The 22,257-nt window shown below is 36.7% G+C and overlaps 2 protein-coding genes across 2 annotated transcripts; one reads left to right on the top strand and one right to left on the bottom strand.

Annotated features, from left to right (window-relative positions):
- On the bottom strand, positions 1 to 7,815 carry LOC107657144 (mitochondrial carrier homolog 2-like). The gene is made up of 13 exons (XM_016445173.1): positions 7,572 to 7,815; positions 6,523 to 6,607; positions 6,270 to 6,376; positions 5,840 to 5,863; positions 5,629 to 5,685; positions 4,181 to 4,238; positions 4,030 to 4,081; positions 3,896 to 3,955; positions 3,508 to 3,601; positions 3,238 to 3,285; positions 2,519 to 2,586; positions 2,146 to 2,221; positions 1 to 701 (listed from the first exon to the last, which is right to left on the bottom strand). The coding sequence occupies exons 1-13, from the start codon at positions 7,656 to 7,658 to the stop codon at positions 615 to 617; spliced, it is 903 nt and encodes a 300-aa protein (XP_016300659.1). The 5' UTR covers positions 7,659 to 7,815; the 3' UTR covers positions 1 to 614.
- Positions 7,816 to 19,477: 11,662 nt separating this feature from the next.
- Positions 19,478 to 21,890, top strand: LOC107657143 (low choriolytic enzyme-like). The gene is made up of 9 exons (XM_016445172.1): positions 19,478 to 19,567; positions 19,684 to 19,714; positions 19,793 to 19,855; positions 20,009 to 20,161; positions 20,241 to 20,358; positions 20,474 to 20,652; positions 20,813 to 20,894; positions 21,035 to 21,156; positions 21,657 to 21,890. The coding sequence occupies exons 1-9, from the start codon at positions 19,499 to 19,501 to the stop codon at positions 21,659 to 21,661; spliced, it is 822 nt and encodes a 273-aa protein (XP_016300658.1). The 5' UTR covers positions 19,478 to 19,498; the 3' UTR covers positions 21,662 to 21,890.
- Positions 21,891 to 22,257: the final 367 nt, after the last annotated feature.

Below are 22,257 nucleotides of genomic sequence, written 5' to 3'. Positions count from 1 at the left end.
AAGCATTCTCACATTTATTTGGGTCAAATAGAATGTCATTAGAAATAAAAATCTCGACTGATTTTGACTAGAGCTCAGATGGATGTGGCTGGAAATCGCCCTCCACAAAACACACAGTTCTTCCTCTCACATGGACACACACACAACACAGTGTACTATTAACAGGGTAGAAAATTTCTTGTTTGTCAGTCAGTCAGTGCATGAACCAGTAGAAACAACAGCAGGTGTAGAATTACTGTTTTACTGTCAAGCAATATGGTCAAGCACAAAAAACAGATGTAAGGGGCCTGTACTGGACTCAGGCACAGATGGTCTAGAGCGCCCTTGAGTGCTCCACTGAAATTATACTGTGGTCTGTTTTACTTGGTTATGTATACAAATCCCTGGGTATTAAAATAAAGCTCTTTATGTTTCACGATTTCAAATCGCATCGTAATGTAGTAAAAACAATGTACTGATAAAATTAACAGCAATAATCCTGGAAGCTGATGCGGACTGATTATCAAAAAAAGTTTGTCATCTTAAACAAGTGCATACAAAGAATTAGGAGTCCAACTTTGTGGGCCAGCTCAATTATATTATTATAATTTTAGACTATACTGATAGCTTCCCATTCAAAAAAATCGCTTCTGCTCAATGGCATACATCTTCCCTGCAGGCAGCTTTCTGAAGAACAGACTGTTGCCTCTGCTCATGTTGCCCTGAGACACACAAGAGGAGAAAAAAATTATCAGTTATATTTTCTGACAGTTTCTTCAAATGGTAACATTGCTAATGCAGTCATTCCTAATAATGAAGTGTCTTATTTAGTAGGTCACAGTAGAAAAACATTACCAGGTACTGTGGTCAACAAAACTTTTTCTGTTGCTCAAGATGTTCTGTCACTCATCCAGTTTAACAGATCAACTTATATGGATGACAAGAGAAACATCTTTATCTTAAAGGGTTAGTTCACCCAAAAATGAAAATTAGACTTTCTTCTTTCAGACGAATCCAGTCGGAGTTATATAAAAAATTGTCTTTGATCTTTCAAGCTGTTTAATGCCACTCAGGGGTGTTGCATTGCTTCAGTCCAAAAGAACTTAAATAAAAACGGCTCACACGGCTCCGGGGTGTGAACAAAGGCCTTCTGTAGCGAATCAATGCGTTTTTATAAGAAAAATATCCATATTCAAAACGTAATAATCACTTGAATCTAGCTTGCGCTCACTGTTGTAAACAGAAGCGGTTCCGAGTGGATGACGTATGAGGTCGGCTTTGAGCATGTGCCACTCAGAAGTGACGAACACGGAAGCGCAGGGGAGAGATCAAAACAAAACAATGGTCACTTATTAGAAGTACAAAACGAGGATTTGTAAAGAAGAATGTCGGAGGATTTCGATATAAGCCAAGAGGAGACTGGTTTTCCTTTGCTAAAGTAAGGAAACTTTGCTTCCTTTGATCCTGTAAACAAACGTTGGTTTTCACGAGACTCACCGGCGCACACGTAAAGCCGACCTCATACGTCATCCTCCCGGAACTGCTTCCGTGTACAACTGTTGGCGCAAGCTACATTAAAGTGATTATTACGTTTTGAATATGGATATTTTTCTTACAAAAACGCATCGATTCGCTACAGAAGGACTTTCTTCACCCCTCGGAGCCGTGTGAGACACTTTTTTTATGGATGGGCGATTTTATTCAAGTTCTTTTGGACTGAAGCAATGCAACACCCGCTGAGCGGCATTAAACAGCTTGAAAGATCAAAGACCATTTTTAATATAACTCCGACTGGATTCGTCTGAAAGAAGAAAGTCATATACACCTAGGATGCCTCGGGGGTGAGTAAAACGCAGCCTAATTTTCATTTTTGGGTGAACTTAACCCTTTAAGCAACAGGAAAAAAAAATAAAACAGATCCAGTTGACAAGAATACATCACTTCCAGGTTGTTTTAAGCAGTCACGTAGGTAAACGCATTATTACAGTAGTGTGCCGCTTTAATTCTATTACGCCTTTAATTCGATTAGTCTATTCAGATTCCAATGAACATTAGAAGGTTTAAGTTCAAGTGGAAGGTTTAAGTGGAAGAACTGAGACATTCAAGAAAAGTTAACAAAATTCAAATCCCCATTCCCAGTAACTCCTATCAAGAAAAATTGCTCACCTCTCGGCTCAGGTGACTCCAGCAGTGGAGCCAGTTGGGATAAATGGCAGCATAAGGTGGCAGACCTCCAGCCAGCCTGGGTCAGATCAGGAGAAACATTGCTTACAATTTATTATCCGTTTATAAAAATCCCTCCATTAGTCTTAAATATTGCAAGGACATACAGGTGATGTCATTTTCGGCAAAGGATAAGAAGTGAATAAATTAACTAGTCACAGAACTTGATCATTTGAAAGGGGTGAACAAGTATAAGATTACAAGCTTCTTATGAAGTTCTCTGTTCTCTGACTACTGACTCACTATTCATGCACAGTAAAATCTCCTTTAATGCCATTCACAAATGCTTCCACTAGAGTCTCACAACATCCCTTACCCACAGTTATTTACTGCCATCAGGTTGGACACCAATACAAATGGATATGTCAGCATACTTGCAAAAAACTGAGTAAAAGTCAAAAAGAAAGAAGTACAAAGGTAAAATATGTTAGAATGAGAGCAATAGCACAACCTAGTCAAACAAAACAACTCTCTATTGACACACTGGCAATAGGGTTGCCATTGGCTGATACATTTTTTATTTTACTTGCCAGACACGCACACAAACATATATACTGTATAAAGCAAAACATTTCTCTCCAATTTACTCTTTCAGCTGGCGTTTTCCAAACCAAGAGTTGTCTTGTGTTTTTTACTTCTATATTGTTAGATTACTTCTATATTGTTAAATTAGACACCTTTCTTATTTTTTATTCTTACAATTATATTATTAGTATTTTTAATACAATTTAAAGGTGTAGGAACAATCTGAAAAGTCCCAATCTCATCAGCTTCTCCTCAGAAAACAGCACAGCTTTTTAAGATTAAGTATATACATTTATTTGCAATATCATTTGAAAACATAAGAGCTAGAAACATCAGTCAATAAAGCATTTTTTTATTATAGAACATTAATAATTGGAACTGAAATGTGGCAACCATGTTTTAATGAAAATGTATAAATGCATATTTGTTATTTTAAACAGAAATTATGGGCTGGTGGTGGTGCTTGCGACATTATTCCTCATTTAATGTTTCTGTAAAAAATTGACTTACCCCGGTCACAGCTTGAGAGCAGTTTTTGATCTCTCCTGTATGACTCGTCTGAAACAGACACAACAGAATAATCAACTCAGCACATAACATGCAATTATGATTGATACTTGTGCACAACTGTTGTACACAAGTATGCAATGTACAGTATGCAATGATGAATCAGTAAATACCAAAAGATTAAAAGTATCTCACATACATAAAATGAAATTTTGTACAAATCTAGGGTCAAGACGTTTTGTTGTTTGAACACAAGTTTGTGTGTTTACATACCGAGTCATCTATAGCGTATGTGTTTATGAAGTGAGCAAGCATGTTGCAGATCCACAGGGAAAGAACATCACCCAGTAGACGAGGAATGAGGCCACTGTGGGTTGGCAAACACATAAATGCTAAAGTTAAAGTTACAAACACAAAGGGTTGTAAAATGGCCTGACAGCACTCATGAATTTTTTTCATGTCAAGCCTACTCAATGTTGTGCTATTTTTTTTATTTTTTATTTATAACTTAAAATGGCAAGTAGATTAGTAAAGTTGACAATTTTTCACATACATGCACTTTTAAAATGGTGCCATACATTAAAACAGTACAACTTTTAAAAATGCATGCTGAGGCAACCCATAGATTACCTCATTTGAAAATATGTAATTTTGCACTTACGCAAAAAACCCCAGGATTCCCTCTTCTCTGTAGATGGTAACTATGGAGTCAAAGACACCACTGGAAAGAACAAAATAAATTATTAAATGTGTGAGACAGAAAAGAGAACTGTCCCTGTAAAGTAAACAACTGACCTGTATTTGGCTTCTCTACCAATAAACTGGACCATGCATCTGAGAGTGACCACTGGGATTGGAAAAAAGACAACAGGTGACATTCACAGACTGAGAGAAAAGTGAGATTCAAATCACAAAATCTGTTATTTATTGTATTAACTGTATTTACCATGAAAAGGGTGTGTGACAATTGTAGCACACGAGCGTGCAATCATCTCTTTAGTGGTCTGAGAAGACAATAAAAAATGGGGGTGGGGGGGACATCAAAAACACACACAAAACATTTCACATCTCAGAAAACAATAACTGGTGCAAACATGAAAGTCTGTTTGCAAATATTTTCTACTTGTGTCATTCAGTCACATCAGACTTGTGACTGTGTGAACAGGCCTTGACTGATATACATGTAGGTAGGGCTGGGTGATAAAAAAAACGATAAAGATAATTATCACGATACAATTTTCCTCGATAAAACGGTAACAAGAGTTCGAAAAATGTTCGACACCCCTTTTAAAGAGGTGGTTGACTGTTTTTTTCTAGGCTTGATTGTGTTTATGGGGTGCAGTCTAATTTTTTGTTTGTTGTTGTCTCATACTTTTAGATACACTGTTATTTGTAAATGCTACTGCTTATGTTAACTTTTAATATACGGTTTTATCCCTATTTAGCTTTACAGTACGGCAACCGTTTGTTTAACGCTTCTCATAGCTATGTGAAAATAAGTGTATAATTGTAACAGTTCATTGCTGGAACAGGATTAAGAACCACTGCTTTAGAACACTGATTTTGAAACTTGTGAATCCATTAGAATCGTTAGAAGACAGAATCGTGATTCATATATGAATAGATTTTTACGTGCACCCCTAGTTTTCTCTTCCTTTTCTCTGAAGCAGCGCAGCATGGCCTCGCTGCCTTTTCCCGGGGGCGGGGTTTATCTGGGTTTGTGACGTCATGAACCCGGGAAGAAAAATCGCGCGAATATGAACGTGGTTTTGCGCAACTCGTCAGTGAACAACAGCTCTGTGTAGTTAATGCTGCTCAATGTGAAAGCCCACAGGTGATGGAGATTTACCGCTGATTACAGAACCGGCTTTACTGATAAGATGCGCATTAAATATCGCATGCGATTTATCGTGCAGCCCTAATGAAAATATTTCTTTTATTTGTGTTACTTATTTGATTTGGGGCTTGTTTTAAAATTTCAATTTAGTTTTGTTATTTACATTTACATTATATTTAAATTTTGTTATTTAGCAGACACTTTTATCCAAAGCGACTTACAAATGAGGACAATAGAAGCAATCAAAACAAACAAAAGAGCAATAATTAGCAAGTGCTATATTAGTATATTATTATAGTGTGATATTTCAATTTCACAAAGAAATGTGCAGCATTTTGTCCAAGCAATAATAAAAGGACACATTTAATGTACAATTTGTCTTAAATTGACAAATTTATTAAAAAAAATCGTGAATCGAATCGTAACTTGAGTGAATCGTTACATCCCTAATATCGACTGATATGAAATATTTTATTGTGATAATTTTTTTGGCCATATCACCCAGCCATACAAGAAGGTATGAAAGCTAGTCCAAAATTCTGCTTTAAATGTCTCACCTCATTTACTACATGTTGCAGAGAACCATCCTCTGCTTTCCGACTGCTTCCCAATATCTGAGAAGGTGAAGAGATGAGATACGTGCTATTATACTATCTCACACACAAATGTGCAACTAACTGCAGCAATGCCAGCCAAAGTTTAAAAAAATAATGGAAAAATAAATGGATTCAAGCACTAAAATAATACCTCTAAAAATAGTGTTCCTACCTCAATTTTTTCATCCTGGCATTTCTGTGGGTTATAACAAAAGGTTAGAGCCATTTAAAGAGTATAAATAACCTCTGTTTAACTGTGCCCAGCCAGATAAACACAAAAGTCACATTGCTACAGTCTGAACAGTACAACATACAGCCAGCAACACCCTGCACAAATCACGGTTAAAGAAACCTATCTAAAGGCTGGAAAACATTACACGGAATCATGCACTTTACTGATTTTGCAAATGGTTATAGAGGAAAAACTGGGCATCATAGACCAAACAACTAAGGATAACACACTACCAGACTTTCAGAACTCGTTTTGTTCTGAAAGTCTGGTAGTGTGTTATCCTTAGTTTCTCACTCAGAAACATGCACATTTCTTATCAAAACAGTCTCAAAAAAGGAAACCTCTAAAGAACCTGGTGTGCTTACCATACCTGCAAGACTTTACTGTGAACAATGGTGCCAATGGTCCCAGCACAAAGCCTTGGGGTGAGACCCTTAAACAGGCCTGATTTCCCATCGATCTTGATGATGTGTTTGGCTAAATGAAACAAATGTAAACGTGAGAGCTGCATGTATTTTCCAGAATTCTTAAAATCACATTCAAAATCAAATGGAGACCTGAATTAATGGCTACAGAAAAAAAAATGAATCAACAAGAACCAGATCATTGCTCGATGATCTTACCATATGCAAAGAGACCTGGAAGCTGGTACACTTGTCGACCAAACATATTTCTGCCTAGAGTAGGAGGAAGAGGTTCATGTCCAACCTATATTTACAGATACAAATAAGTTAGTGCACCAATAAATACAGGTGTGAATGTGACAAATTGATACACAATACATTTTATTGTGCCTGAAATAAAAAAAAAAAAAAAATTAAAAAAAACATACGACGGCACACAGTTCCCTCTTGCAGTACTGTTATATTACACAATATCTGACATGAAAGAAAGACAGTCTTTTGTATTATAACTCTAGGGTGAAAACGTGTGGTAATACATTAGAGGTAAACAATGTTAAATCTTGAGTATAGGCTTAAACCTCATTTAGCTTACAGAAGTAAAGCTGAATCAATTTACTTTCACTTCTACACAAATCAAATGGGGTGACATCTGTGCTTGCCTACTACACCATTTGTTATAAAACTGTAAATGTAGAACACACTGTCTCACACACACACACACGCACACAGAGAGACACACACGCACACACACAGACACACGTTTGTGTATGTATCCCATAACCTGCAATAAACTTTATCAATAACGTTAGCCGGAAACACAGACATGCATTACCACAACATTAAATCACATATGCTATCAAATATGCTATTCGCACTGTTTTCGGAGTACATATAACGCATTAAAATAGCACAACGTGTTGGTATATTTACAAAAATTGCTAGAAAAATGATTCCTGACAGACCTAACAGGCTGACCTTTCAGAGCATTAACTCACACTAGTTAGACAGCGGTCAACAACCCTGCTACTACAGCTAACTACACCCACAATGATGAACATCGACATCTTTATCCCTGTAAACTAATGTACTGCACACAGCGATGCTCATGTCTCAGAAGGCCACATTGTAATATGTATTAACCAGGTTACTGTTAATAAACGAACTGGCTAACGTTTATCATCACGCTATCGAAACTACTCGACAGCAGCGCGTGTGCAGGCGTGAACTGGCTGCTGCTGTCATTTTTGCGTGTATTGTGTAAATCCTACCTGAACTAAAACCTTGATGTACATAAGAGGGTGGGAAAGGACTGTTAATCCAGACCCAAGGAGGACTTGGCCACATGTGTCCGCCATTACCAAAACGATGCGAAACGTCCCCCTACTTGACAGAGAAGGTCCGTTGGTAATACGCGCAAAACAGTGTTGCCAGATCTCGCTAAAAACTGCCTAATAAAACTAGTCTTATAAAATAAGCCTAAAATAAGCGATTTTCCTCACGTACAATAGGCGATATCAGTTTTTTGCTGTAGATGTTTGCGTGATTTCGCTGGTCTGATTTTATAATTTTCAGCCCAGCATTTTGCAAACAAATTCAAATGTTTTGCAAACAGCCTACAACTGGCCTGCTAGCTAGCCTACAACTATATAAATCACACACACCTATGGGTAAAGAAAACTGAAACAGAAAGCAGCTCGAACAGCAGGTGGGGTAACTGACAAATGTGATTTTTGGTCGGCCATTATTGTACTACCTGGGCCAAGTAAGCCCTAATAAGAGACTTTATTCTAGAAAGAATAATAAAAACAATGCCTAAAAATTGCCACCCACGATTGCCTATATTTATAAGCTACTAGATAAAAAACAAGAACAATGTACTTATAACACGCGGACATGGCAACATTGGCTCATCACGTGATGAGGTAACTCGCGTACATAAGGTCACCTGATTGGGAGCGTTTTCTACATTCTCCGGCAGATGGCGCACTCTTACATCATATTAACAGCTGTGTGGGTCTCTGCTGTTTTGCTGGATTTTCGACTAGTTGAAGTAAAATGAAAGTATTCTATGAACAAAATATGATATGTCCTTAAAAGGTCGGCGCTGTTTGTCATGTAAATGAGAGTTATTTGACAGTTTGTAGTTTGTATTTGTAGTTATTTGTAGTCATATTTGTAGTTTGTCTTTACACCATCCAGGTAAGGCTACCCTGAGGTGATCGTGTTTGCTCCCAAGTCTGTGTATTAAGAGGCAATGCTCTAGAAATTCGATACTAAAATATGACCCACCTCAGCCCAGGGGGATCTGATGCTAGTCATGGCAGTGTATATATTTCATAATTTAATATTTAAATGTTATATTTTCATTAATTACTTTATGTTTCTATTCATAATTTTGTTTAAAACATGTCATTTTCAATTTCTGGAGAAAAAGACACCAGCTGAATAACTGAAGTACGGAAGTCCTAAGAGGCCATGGATTATTAATATTTTTCTTTCTTGTTTTCTCGTGATCACGACTTAATTTTCTCGCTCTCTCGACATAATTAAAGTTGCTTTCTCGTTATCACGACTTAATATTTTCTCGCTATCTCGACATAACAAAAGTTTTTTTATACAATGATTGTTTGATTTGTTTGATCTAACGTAACGAGCGCAGCGACGCGCATCTGATCGACAGATAAACCGTGCGCTCTTATACTGTATGTTATGGATATTTCAGCAAATTTTGCTTCGCTTAGTAATAACGTCGTCTACAATACATAAATATAGGCTAATCAATCACTGTTAATATTTTTTCCAGAGACAGTATGCTAAACATTTTGTTTGTGTAATGTTTAAATGGCCAAAGCAACACCGCAAACACAGGCGGAGCGCCTTTAAAAGGATGCAGAGAACTATTCTAAAATCTTTTAGAGCTGCTTGGATTCAACTCACTTTATTTTCCTTTTATTTGAAATAAAATTATATTTAATTTGTATTTTTATAAAATACAATTTTATAATTTTTATTTTCTAAATGTTTTATTAGTGATGTAGGATATGCTGTGACTGATATCACGTCACAGCATATGTTTAGCATACTGTCGCTGGAAAAAATATTAACAGTGATTGATTAGCCTATATTTATGTATTGTAGACGACGTTATTACTAAGAGAAGCAAAATTTGCTGAAATATCCATAACTGTCATGACTCTGGTCCGTGGTTTTCCGTCTGCTCGCCACCAGATGTTGCCTTCCAGTTACATTGACTTTCACATTACACAAACTGTTGCATGTCACCCCGGACTACATTTCCCATCATCCATTGCACTGATTACACACACAGCTGCAGCCAATCACACACCCTACGTAAGCCATGGACTTCCTCTCTCTCACGGCCGAGTATCGTTTAGTGCTTATCGCTCACCTAGTGATAGCTACTCTACGGAGCCAGTTCCCAGTCCTAGTTCCCAGTCCTAGTTCCCAGTCCTAGTTACTGTCATGACTCTGGTCCGTGGTTTTCCGTCTGCTCGCCACCAGATGTTGCCTTCCAGTTACATTGACTTTCACATTACACAAACTGTTGCATGTCACCCCGGACTACATTTCCCATCATCCATTGCACTGATTACACACACAGCTGCAGCCAATCACACACCCTACGTAAGCCATGGACTTCCTCTCTCTCACGGCCGAGTATCGTTTAGTGCTTATCGCTCACCTAGTGATAGCTACTCTACGGAGCCAGTTCCCAGTCCTAGTTTCCAGTCTAAGTCTAGTCACGTCGTGTTGCCCTGTTGCCTGTTTACTGATCTTCTGCCTGTTTTGGAATTTTCTGTCGTCTTGTTGCTTGGACTCTGTTTGCACCTCGCATGGATTATGGTTTGTCTGTTGGATTACCCGTTTGCCTTGCCCTATTGGATATTGTTTGCCGGAGCCTGATCAAGTTGGTCCTTGGATTATTCTTTTGTCTCGCCTGTGCCATACCTGTTTGCTGGTGTTTCGACCCTGCCTGTTTCTGACCATGTTTATAAATAAAGCTATGCAACTGGATCCGACCGTCTCTCGTCCCTGTCGCCCTGTTACAGTTACAAGCTTGGGATGCTGTTTGCAAAGAGTGTTTGTGTGTGTGTGTGTGTTCCACAAAGAAATGTAGAAAATACAAAAGATTACAACACTGTAGAACATCACTGATTTAAATTAGCCTATACACTTTACATATATAATCACATTTCTTATCAATAATGATTAACAATAAAAATAAGGAAAAGATGCACATTACAAATAGCTACATCGTTGAAGCGTGTCCTACATGAACACAACATCCCCGCTTATTAACTAACAATCATGTACTTTAAAGATACAGGTGCAAACAGAATACAGTGATGTCAACCTTGGTTTTAATAAGCAGTTAGTTTATGACACGGAATATTGCGGTGGTGAAACTGTGATGAGTCACGTATCTAGCAAGAACTTAACGCTACATAAAATAATCATATTGATTCAAGCATGTAACATTTATGAATTAATTAAAAATAAGTAATAAGTAATGAAAATTACTTAAGTCATGATAATGAGATCACGAGAAAATAACTTTCGTTATGTCGAGATCACGAGAAAACAAGAAAAAAATATATTAATAATCCATGGCCTCGGACTTCCGTACTGAAGGCTTTTTCCTTAGCATGATTCACAGTGTTTTGGCAATGAGGGTCTTTTCAGAGCCTTTATAAAGTTGAATATTGTGTATAATTTTGGTGCAGTATGAGCCTGAATGGGTTCATGCTTATGAGTTATAAATCTGGTCCTCAAGCTACTGTTTCATCAACTGTATCTGTACATCTCTGAATCATTAAATATTTCATAAATCGTCTTGAGATTGTCTGTAAATTCTAATTTGACAGGTGGTGGAATGAAATTTTAATGGAGAGCACTTGAGACTAAGCAAGGTGCTGGATTCATTTTGAACATTTGCACCAATGTGAAGTGAGTTGTTTCTTTTGATCTTGTCTTCAACAGGGATGAGATCTATACAGACATGTTTGTAACAGGTGAATCGGAGAATATTTCAATTTCCATTTCAGAATGCAAATGTGAAATATCAGATTCTAAATGACAGAATTTTTGAATAATCATAATGCACATATAGATAAAAGCTGCATTCTTATCAATAGCATGGAGATGCTCAACAGTAGTTTCTTACATTATGCAGTATACGGCAAAATGGTTTTCTTTCTCACAAAAAAGGGACCATAATGTTGCTTGTGCCTGTGCTCAAGCTAGAAAACTATTGAGATTATTAATGCAGTTTCAGGTTGTAGGCTTAATTTATCAGTGACCTCATAAGACAAATTTAAAGATATAAACATTTTTCAAGTTTATATGTGCACACACACACACACACACACACACACAAACACACACACATAAATATATGTTTATTATTTTATTTTACTTAAGCATTTATTTATTTTATGGATGCATCTTGTTCAAAACATATTATGTACAGTTTGAAAATGAGAAATTTCCTTTAACCCCACATGTATCTATGTTCGATCCAAAACAGCTTCTCATGATGTTCCTGTTGGTGGCGGTTGGTCTTCAGCTGAGCTCTTTTCAAGCCCAGAGCCACTCTATTGAGGAAAGAACAGACATGTAAATAATATGTCAAATGGAAAACAATATCAGTAGCAGCCTCCCACTGTGAGCTTTTTAATTTTTATTCAGGGGTTTCTAGCCAACATATGTTCAAAAGTTTATGCATAAACAGGATATCTTGGAAAAGAGCTATGAGGAGATTAGTAAGAAATTATCTTCAGTAATATGACTAATGGCCATGTTCAGTTTAATTAAAATCTTTGACTGTTTTATTAATACTTGAATAAACTAACACCGGTTCTCAGAAAGCAGCTACAATTAAATTGTCAGCTACAATTGAAAGGGCCAACAAACATGCAGATAAAAAAGCAAAAATGCAAAAGTCCTTGCCTTAAGTCACCCTGTACTACATCATGTAGTATTCGAATGTTTGCTGCTGGTTGATACGTACAACGAGGCATCAGCAAGGCACAAAATTGCATTCCATTACCTGCAGTATTGAATTTTATATGTTTGAATCATTCCATTATATGTTATCCATATGTATTACTTTTTTGTGAGTCGTTGCATTGGAGGTCAGACTGTGTCTTTGGAACATGCTGGATGCATCTCACTGAATATGCAGCATGAGTTGCTTCATGCACTGGGCTTTTACCACGCACAGAACCGCAGTGACCACGACAATCATGTCCAAATCCTTTTTAAAAACATATTTCCTGGTACATCTGATTAGTACACATTTCTTAAGCAGGTTGTGCTTTACATGGTAGTTGCAAATCTTCTCAATGAGGGTGGAGAAGCATTTGCTGTTAAATGCTGCTAAAAGTCACTAAAGTTTGTGCTACAAGGGAGTTTTTAAGCAGAAATAGGAGATTATAGCATTTATGATTTTTAATATGACTGAATATTATTTTTGTATATTTTTATTCACTGTAATAGGGCAGGAGCACAACTTTGACAAAATCAAGACTAACAACCTGGAAACTGCCTATGACTACAGCACTGTGATGCACTATGGATGGCAAGTCTTCCTGTAGTGTAGTCAAAAATATATATCTTCTCTGGATACCCCCCAAAAAATCTGGGAAATAAGTGTTGTGACAACTACAGGTTGTGACAATTGTGCCTCTGGAATGTGTTTGATTACTTGAGTGTGTGTGCTTATGTGGTTTCAGGTTTGCCTTTTCCAAGAACAAACAGCCAACCATTATCCCTATTCCTGACAGTAACGTGTATACTGGGCAAGCTGAGAAAATGAGTTAAAATGATATTCTGCGTATATTAACAGACTCTACTGCAGTATGTTTCAAGTCCTTCCTTCTCTTATTAATTCATTTAAAAGAAAATTTTGAAATCTTTGTCCTTACATTCTATAGGTTACCTTGATAAACAAATGCATTCATATTTTTGACTGTATACATATTTTTCAGAATGGCACAGACAGGAGCTTGTGTGTTATCAAACTTAGAAAACTGACATTGATGTTTCCCTATTCTTATAGGTGATTTAAAGAAGACAAAATACTTTACAGATTCAGTTTAGGTGTTTTTGATTAGCATCATTTTAGAGTTGGGTCTGTTTTTAATTATCAAGTGAGGATCGCAACTTTTCAGGTAGTCTGGCATGTAGATGAGTAAAAATTTTCTAAAACATAACATAACATTTCTCTTCCTCTGCCTTATGGTTTGTATGCCAGTTTGTATACACTCTAAAAAATGCTGTGTTCTTTCAACCCAACTTTGGGTCAAATATGGACTAACCCAACTTTTGGGTTAAAAATTTAATGTAAAAATTTAACCCAACGGTTGGGTTAGTCCATATTTGACCCAAAGTTGGGTTGAAAGAACCCAGCATTTTTTAGAGTGTAGGTTGCTAACCCCTAACAGAGCCATATATGGGTTATTCTACACTGAGAGGTTGTGCAAGGTCCTCTTCTTTTGAAATGAGGGTCTGTTAAATGGTGAAATTTGATGTAGCAAATGTTTCAGAGAAATCTTTAGAGATTCAAGTTTTACACTATAAAAACAGACAGATTTACTAAATGACTACTAAATTTACTAGATTTCCTAACATTTCTAAGTTCATTTTATTCAAATACTACTGAAAGTTCATTGTTCTTAATAGAAAAAATGTTGTGTGAACTTATTGTGTGAATTTGTGTGATTTGTGAAGTTGTGTAAATGTAACTGATTATATTAAGCTTAACTCAGACCACTAGTGTAAAGAGACTCTGGGTGTGCATCAGAATAACTTGGTGTGCCATATTTATTGTCAGATAAATGTGTAAAAAAAACGACTCTGCGTATCACTAACGTTACAGAATAGACTGGGCTGATGTGTAAAACTATACTCAGGCTCGCCACATAACCATAAAACTATCAAATATAACTATACAACTCAGGATCGCCAACAACATAGTCGTAACACAAACACAGTACCTTTAAAAGTGCCTGTAACCATACAGCCTATGAATGAATGATAATGCATATTTTTAATTAAAGAGAACTTAGAGAGCGTGGGCTGCTTTTGGTGCTTTAATTTGTTTTTCAATAATGAGGTCTAAGTTTAAGAATACACTAGAAGTTAAAATTGTAAAAATGTGTATTTTTTCTCTATTTAACATTAACTTACAGTAGTGAAAGACTTCTTCCCTCAGGTAGATTGCATGTTTTCTTGCCTAGCTGGATGTTGTGCTCATGATCAATAATCATATTCGTATGGTCTGGTGGTCATACGGCGTAGGCCTGCGAATACGGGGCAAACTGCGTTCCGTATAGCTTTCATTCAGAACGCTTCTTTGATGCCTTAAAAATGGGACGATTCCGTATTATATGGAATGGTTGGCAACCCTACCTGTTCATGCCGGTGTTGTGACAAATAATGCTACCTATCAGATTATGCTACCAACACGTATTTATCCTACTGTAAGGGTAGGTTTAGGGTTGGGGTAGGTGTACAGTCGTGGCCAAAAGTATTGGTAGTGACATACATTTTGTGTTTTGCAAAATTAGCTGCTTAAGTTGTTGTGGTGTTCATTCACATTGTTTCTACAAGTATTGGCAGTGACATAATCTAGAAACAATGTGAATGAACACCACAACAATTTAAGCAGCAAATTTTGCAAAACACAAAATTTATGTCACTGCCAATACTTTTGGCCACAACTGTACATGTTAATAAAGCCTCACACCTTAATATCATGCTGGAAGCAAAATCTGATAGGTGGCACTTTTCGCTATCGAATTTTGCTACCTCCCATTAAAACAGTGGGTAGTACAATTCGCCAACGAAAAATGCTACCCGTACCCCAACCCTAAACCTACCCTTACAATAATGCAAATACAGTAATTATGTGTTACATTCGTGGTTGTGGCTAGAACGGATACAGCTACAGGAAACCAACAATAAATAATTTTTTTTCTACCTATTAGATTGTGTTTTATTAAAGTCTACATCTACCCCAACCCTAAACCTACCATTACAGTAATGCAGATACATTAAATATTGTTGTTCAGCGTGAGAAAAAGGACGCAATATTGATGTGCGCATGCGCAGTAAACCCTGGTAGGACAATCTGACGGTAGGATAAAATGTCAGGACACCGGGCCAGGGGAAGGAGAAGCATCCTCATCAGGTATAACGTAGGCCTTGTAACAGGTGTCCTGACATTTTATCCTACCCGTCAGATTGTCCTACCAGGGTTTACTGCGCATGTGCACATCAATATTGTGTCCTTTTTCTCATACTGATCAACAATATTTAATGTATCTGCATTACTGTAATGGTAGGTTTAGGGTTGGGGTAGATGTAGACTTTAATAAAACACAATCTAATAGGTAGAAAAAATTATTTATTGTTTTTATCCCTGTACTGTATCCCTTCTAGCTACAACCGCAAATATAATTACTGTAGGCTATTTGCATTACTGTAAGGGTAGGTTTTGGGTTGTGGTAGGTGTAGACGTTAATAAACCATAATTTTACAGGTAGCATATTTTCTGTTGTCGAATTTTACTACCCACTGTTTTAATGGGAGGTAGCAAAATCTGACAGCGTAGCACAAATCGACAGAACACCGGCACACCCTAGCACACCCGTGGCTACGCCATTGACTCAGACTAAATGAGTTGCTTCCGATTTCATTTTCCCACAGCAAGCTTCGAAATAAAATGCTGAAAGAATTTTTTTTGTTTGTGTGTTTTTGCACAAGATTAATAAGGGGAAGATTTGTTAGTGTTTAATGCTCTGTTATGTTGGGATTTTAACAGGTTACTGTTTTTGAGGGGTTACCATTGTGGTGAAGAGTATAGCCTGCACGTTAAGACGTTTAAGACGTTTATTTATTTAAATAAATAAATAAAACCAATGCTTTTGCAGGCTACAGCGTGGCGGTATTCTCTTAATGTTATTTATGACTAATGCATGCTTGTGTTATTGCTAGCTACTTAGCTAGTAGTTAAATGAGCGAGAGAGAGAGAGAGAGAGATGTTAAAATTTCAAATTTGTTTTATGCAATTTAGTTAAGTTTTAGCTACATAAAACATTTGAGTGAATTTACAGTTTAATAGTAAGAAACATTCTCTCTTTTTGTGAACTTAAACCATTTAAGTGCATAAGTGGCAAAACACAGAAACTGATTTAGATCTCTTATGTTGCAAATGATTAGTATTTCAAATTTAAATTTTTGAGTAGTGGCAGCTAAAGTTTGTGAAGAATAGGAGAGTTTAGTAGACATATTTAACATTAGTTTATTAATCTTTAAATAACTATACTAAATATACAATTGTTGATTGTTAGTAGTTCAAAACGTGTTAACACTCTGGCTGAGAGTTAGTTTGGCACGTTTAAAAATATTTTTTTCTAAAGGAACATCTAAAGAAGGTTTGTGCAAGGTGTCTATTGAAATATTTCAACATACTCTTTAGGAAGAAAAGGTTAATCAAATGACTCAACATCTGGTTAGCAGTAAACCAGAGACATACAAGCTTCCTCTTTGTAAACCAGGTTTGTGGTCTGCTGTAGGGAGGAACTGCAGTTTGAAAATGCTATTGCTGTTGTTTTCCCACATCTTACAACATAAAGATATGAAGAATAATGGTTGATTGTGTTGCAGTCTTAATAATTATACAGACATACCTAAAAAAATAATTAGTAGGCCTATGTAAATGGAGCTTAGATAAAATCGGAGTTTTTCCATGAGTGCAGACCTCCTTTTGGACAGTTATTTTGATGACGAGTTTACAGTAAAATACTGATATATATACCGATTTTACATAAACACACACACACACACATATATATATTAGGGCGCAAAAAAAAAAAATATATATATATAAGATTTTAGTCATTCCACTTAAGTCAGACATCAAATGTGCAAAATATTTCAAACAATTAATAATGTCTGCCAGTTCCACACATAATGCAATATGTCAGAGTCGCAAATAGGCATATAAGTTTTAACAGAACAAAAATACAAATAACAAGTTTCTAGCACTGTTGGATCATTTTTTATTTACAGTTGTGCTCAAAATTATTCATACCATTGATAAATATGATCAAAGAAGGCTATGAAAATAAATCTGCACTGTTTATCCACTTGATCTTTCATTCAAAAAAAAATAGTTGAGTCTTGGGGTCAGAAAGCCTAAAAAAAACAAAAAACAACAACAATGTTGTTTGGGAGGGTTTCAAGAAAAAACTAGAAAATAAAATGCTCTCATCCAAAAACAAACTCCAGCATATTTATTTGCTAGACATGACTAGAACTTTAAACGGGACTGGGTTCAATGGTCAGATGAAACAAAACAAAAAATTAGCTTTTTAGCAGCAAACACTCAAGATGGGTTTGGTGCACACAGGGATAAAAAAGTTTCATGTGTACAATGAAATATACTGCTGTACAAGCTTCTGCCCTGGCCAACCCAGTTCCCTGAGCTGGACCCTATAGAAAATGAGTGTGGTGAACTGAAGAGAAGAAGCACCAACGTGCAGCTGGAAATCTGAAGGGTCTGGAGAGATTCTGTATGAAGGAATGGTCTCTGATCTCCTCTCAGATGTTCTCTAAACTCTTCAGGCATTTTAAATTTCCCATTTTAAATTTCTATTCTCCAATTAAAGGTTAGATTTTAGTAAATAAAAAATACAAATAAAAATCTAAAGGATTGATGATACAGATTAATTTAAACTGCCTTCTTTGATCATATTTACCAAGGGTATGATTCATTTTGAGCACAACTGTACAACCCATACTTGGAATTTGCACACATATAGCAGTGAGTAGTGAACACACACACACACACACACACACACACACACACCCAGAGCACTGCACTGCCTGGGAGCAATTGGGGGTTCAGTGCTTTGCTACAGGGCACCTCCGTTACGAGTATTGAGGGTGGAAGAGAGCATTCACTCCACCCACCTACATTTGCTGCTACTACTGGGAATTGAATCCATGACCTTCGGCTTATAAGTCTGACTTTCTAACCATTAGGCCACAACTGCCCACCGCCATTTTGTCATGAATGACTGTGCAGACTGCAGAGCGTGGTGTCAAGCTGAGTGCTGATTACATTGATGCAGCCGGATCAGAACAGAATTATCAGAACACTCTGCAGGTGGTTGAGGCAGACCGGAAACTGAGGCATAACCTAAGGAAGAAGAATGTTGCAAACAAGAGTGCTTGATATGGGCACATGGCAGTTGTGACCTAATGGTTAGAGAGTCGGACTTGTAACCTGGAGGCTATTGGTTCGATTCTGTGGGTGCATGGGGGGAGTGAATGAACCTACAACTCAATACCCTCTTCCACCCTCAATACCCACTCTCAGCTTGACGCCACACTCTGCACAGTCATTCACGACAAAATGGCGGTGGCAGTGGGTAAACAAGTAAAGAAAGTAAATAAATAATACATGAGCAAGGCACTGAACCCCCAATTGCTCCTGGGTGCCGCAGCAAAAACGGCTGCCTACTGCTCTGGGTGTGTGTTCACGGTGTGTGTGTTCACTACTCACTGCTGTGTGTTTGCACTTGGATGGGTTAAATGCAGAGCATAAATTCCGAGTATGGGTTACTGTACTTGGCTACACGTCACGTCACTTTCACTGTTTTACAATATGAAATTACAATGATTTTTGCCGACTTTTGATGTTTTGCTGTCAAAGAATGTAATAAGTCATATACTAGGTTTGGTAATATTGCAATCACAAATTTAACCATATCAAAAAAAAAAAAAAGTGTCTAATGATAGATCAATTCTATAATTTACATATATAAATAAATAATTGAATTCATACATAACAATATAGTCTCATACATTGTCAAGAGGCTATTGCAAAGTTTTAGAGTCGTATAGAAAAAGGGTCTACCTCCTCTTGTGGATTACCGCACATCCATCCACCTAAGGTAGTCCCACCCTAAAATAATAATTTACTACATTACAACAGAAATAAAAATAATGCATTCAAAACTGAACTACTCTGCTTTTGTGGTAATTTGCAAGTGGATTTATGAAAGCTGGGTTACGACACAGAAAAAGGAAGTTAAGGCTCTCAGAAGACTATATAACTCCCAGCTCTGTTTGATCCATGACAGTTTCTGAGAAAGCTCTCATCATGTATCTGTTGGTGGTGGTCATCTCTCTTCTGCTGAGCTCTGTTCCCACGCAGAGTCGTCCTTTTGAGGTGAGAACAGAATATCTAAAATGGAAAATTATACCATCAGCAGTTTTCCATTGGGAGCATCTTTTCGTTTTTTACCAAGGGTTTCTAATATACATGTGTTTAAAATCCATAAACAGGATTTAATCGAAAAGATCTCTGGGAAGACGGGTAAGATGCACAAAAAGAAAAAGATACTTGTAATTTTGTAGTTTATTATTATTACCTATTTACTGATTCATGTCTCAGGTAACATCACTGAGAAAGATGATATGCCAGTGTCAACTATAATTGAGACCAACAAACATGCAGGTAAGAGTATGAAAGCTATATTATTTAATACTACAGACACATCTTGTGTGTAGCAATTGACGGCAAAATCCTCGGCTTCCTTTATCCTTTAAATAATTGTATTATCAGAATCAACAGACTGAATTATTTTGTGCATTATACTATACCGCACAGGACAAGGAATGGATGGGCCCTTGATCACGTTTGGAGACATCGCCGTACCAACAGGGCTCCAGAATGCAGATCCGTGCACGGCTCGTGGATGCAAATGGAAGAGAAACAGAAATGGATTAGTCTATGTGCCCTACGTGATTGCCAACCAGTACTGTAAGTGACAACGATCACTACTTTTGATTTTATCTCATTTGTGTCACATGTTCTGTTTAAGAGTTTACTCCTGCTACAGCTCCAGATGAAATACAAGTGATTAAACGAGGCTTACAGTCCTTTACGGAGGTTTCCTGCATTCGATTCGTACCACATGAAGGGCAGAGGCACTTTCTCCACATACAATCTGATGCTGGGTAAATCTCTGGATTTAGGGCTTCTTTTTGTCCCATTTTTGTATATATAGTAAATGTGCTTTCCCAAAACATAAATATACAACCTGATTGCTGATGTGTTGTGTGTGATCCACAGTTGCTATTCATATTTGGGGCGCCAAGGGGGAGGACAGGTTGTTTCACTCCAGCGTCCTGGGTGTGTCCATCACTATATTGTTCAGCACGAGCTCCTTCATGCTCTCGGGTTCCATCATGAACAGAACCGCAGTGACCGTGACAATCACATCAAAATCCTTTTTGAGAACATCATACCTCGTATGTTTCTTTAGAAAAAAACAAAGAATAAGAAAACAAAAATGCATAATACATGGCATGTTACATTTAGTCACAATAATTGCAGTCTAGATTGAATTTCACTGTGTATTTACCTGGTTTACATTTATAGTCTTTAATACTTTTCTGTGCACTGTAACAGAACAGGAGCACAATTTCATGAAAAGAAATACCAATAATCTGGCAACCCCCTATGACTACAACTCTGTGATGCATTATTCAAGGTAAGTGTTCTTGTAGTTCAGTGCAAATTTTATCTATCTATCTATCTATCTATCTATCTATCTATCTATCTATCATCTATTTATTTATAAAAACTTAATCATCAGTGCTTAATGTTGCTTATTTATGTGTGTGGTTTTAGGTATGCTTTCTCCAGGAACAATGAGCCAACTATGGTTCCCATTCCTGATAGCAACGCTGTGATTGGTGAAGCTAGAAATATGAGCCCCAATGACATCCTGCGGATTAACAGACTGTACTGTGGTATGTTAAGCCTTTACTATCATTTGAATTAAAACAGCTTTTGTGATTCTCTGCTGAAAACACCACCTTAGACCACCATGAATTTACATGCTGTTCACTAGCAATACTTACCTGGGGCCAGTTGCATAAACTTAGCCTCTACGTTAAGACAGAGACTTAAGTATGAATTTGACCAACTAGCTGTTAGCCAAGGAGTAATCAGTCTTATTTTTGGATTCAACTTAGACTAATCTATGCTTTTATGTAACTGAACTAAAAATATATATATATGACCAGTTTTAAATAAAAAAAAAAAAATTAGATGACTAACTTGTAAGCCTAGTCTAAAACTTTTATGCAACTGGACCCCGTCTACCAGAATGTTTTTTTTTTTAATCTTGCAGGCTAAATTAGTAAAACAGGCTGGTGGTCTTCACAGTGAAATTTATAATTATTGTAACTCTTGTCATAACAAAATCATGTCTTTCTTTTCATGTTAATTGATATTTTTTCTCTCTCAGGTTGAAGTGCTGCCAGGCTGTATGAAGGATGTGTTTGATGACAGTGTTCATCTTCTTTTTTAGCATTTTTTAAAGTTTCCTTTTTCGCACCACAGTTTCAAATGATTTGACTTAATCTATCTTTTAAAATTCAGAGACCTTTAAAAATCATTTTACAATGTTCCAGTATCAAAAGTTTGTAACAAATCAAAAGCTGCAAATAGTGTGAACTCAAAATGCTCTTTAAAACAAGACATTGCTTTAAAAAAATAAAAATAAAAAATAACTCTCCTACGATTGATGGCTTCTGTGACATAATTGTTGTTTATTAACCAACTTATGTTTATAACATAATGTTTTATGTAGATACATTTTCTCTTTCTCTTTTTTGGCTTTTGGTAATCCTTTTGCAGTAGTGGTGAATGCAATCAACATTAGTGTGTCCTTGTCTTGATATTAATATCAGTAGTTCATGCGTAAGTAAGAACCAAGCACTACATCCATAGTACTGTATGTACATCAGTAAAATTACTGATACAATAACCATAATATGCTCTCAATGCAAAGAGCAATACCACATTCTCCAAAAAAATAGCAGCAGCATCTTTATATGACATAAAAA

Source organism: Sinocyclocheilus anshuiensis, unplaced genomic scaffold (assembly GCF_001515605.1).
Source record: "Sinocyclocheilus anshuiensis isolate Anshui unplaced genomic scaffold, SAMN03320099.WGS_v1.1 scaffold944, whole genome shotgun sequence".
Taxonomy (NCBI): Eukaryota; Metazoa; Chordata; class Actinopteri; order Cypriniformes; family Cyprinidae; genus Sinocyclocheilus; species Sinocyclocheilus anshuiensis.
This window is presented reverse-complemented; position numbering and strand designations above follow the sequence as displayed.

Coding starts and splice junctions, on each gene's coding strand:
- LOC107657144 (XM_016445173.1), bottom strand. CDS start 7,658: ATGGCGGACACATGTGGCCAAGTCCTCCTTGGGTCTGGATTAACAGTC. Junction 4,239..5,628: donor TGCAACATGTAGTAAATGAG/GTGAGACATTTA, acceptor TTGTCTTCTCAG/ACCACTAAAGAGATGATTGC. Junction 702..2,145: donor GGAGTCACCTGAGCCGAGAG/GTGAGCAATTTT, acceptor TGTGTGTCTCAG/GGCAACATGAGCAGAGGCAA.
- LOC107657143 (XM_016445172.1), top strand. CDS start 19,499: ATGTATCTGTTGGTGGTGGTCATCTCTCTTCTGCTGAGCTCTGTTCCC. Junction 19,856..20,008: donor TGAGACCAACAAACATGCAG/GTAAGAGTATGA, acceptor TATACCGCACAG/GACAAGGAATGGATGGGCCC. Junction 20,653..20,812: donor TTTTGAGAACATCATACCTC/GTATGTTTCTTT, acceptor GCACTGTAACAG/AACAGGAGCACAATTTCATG.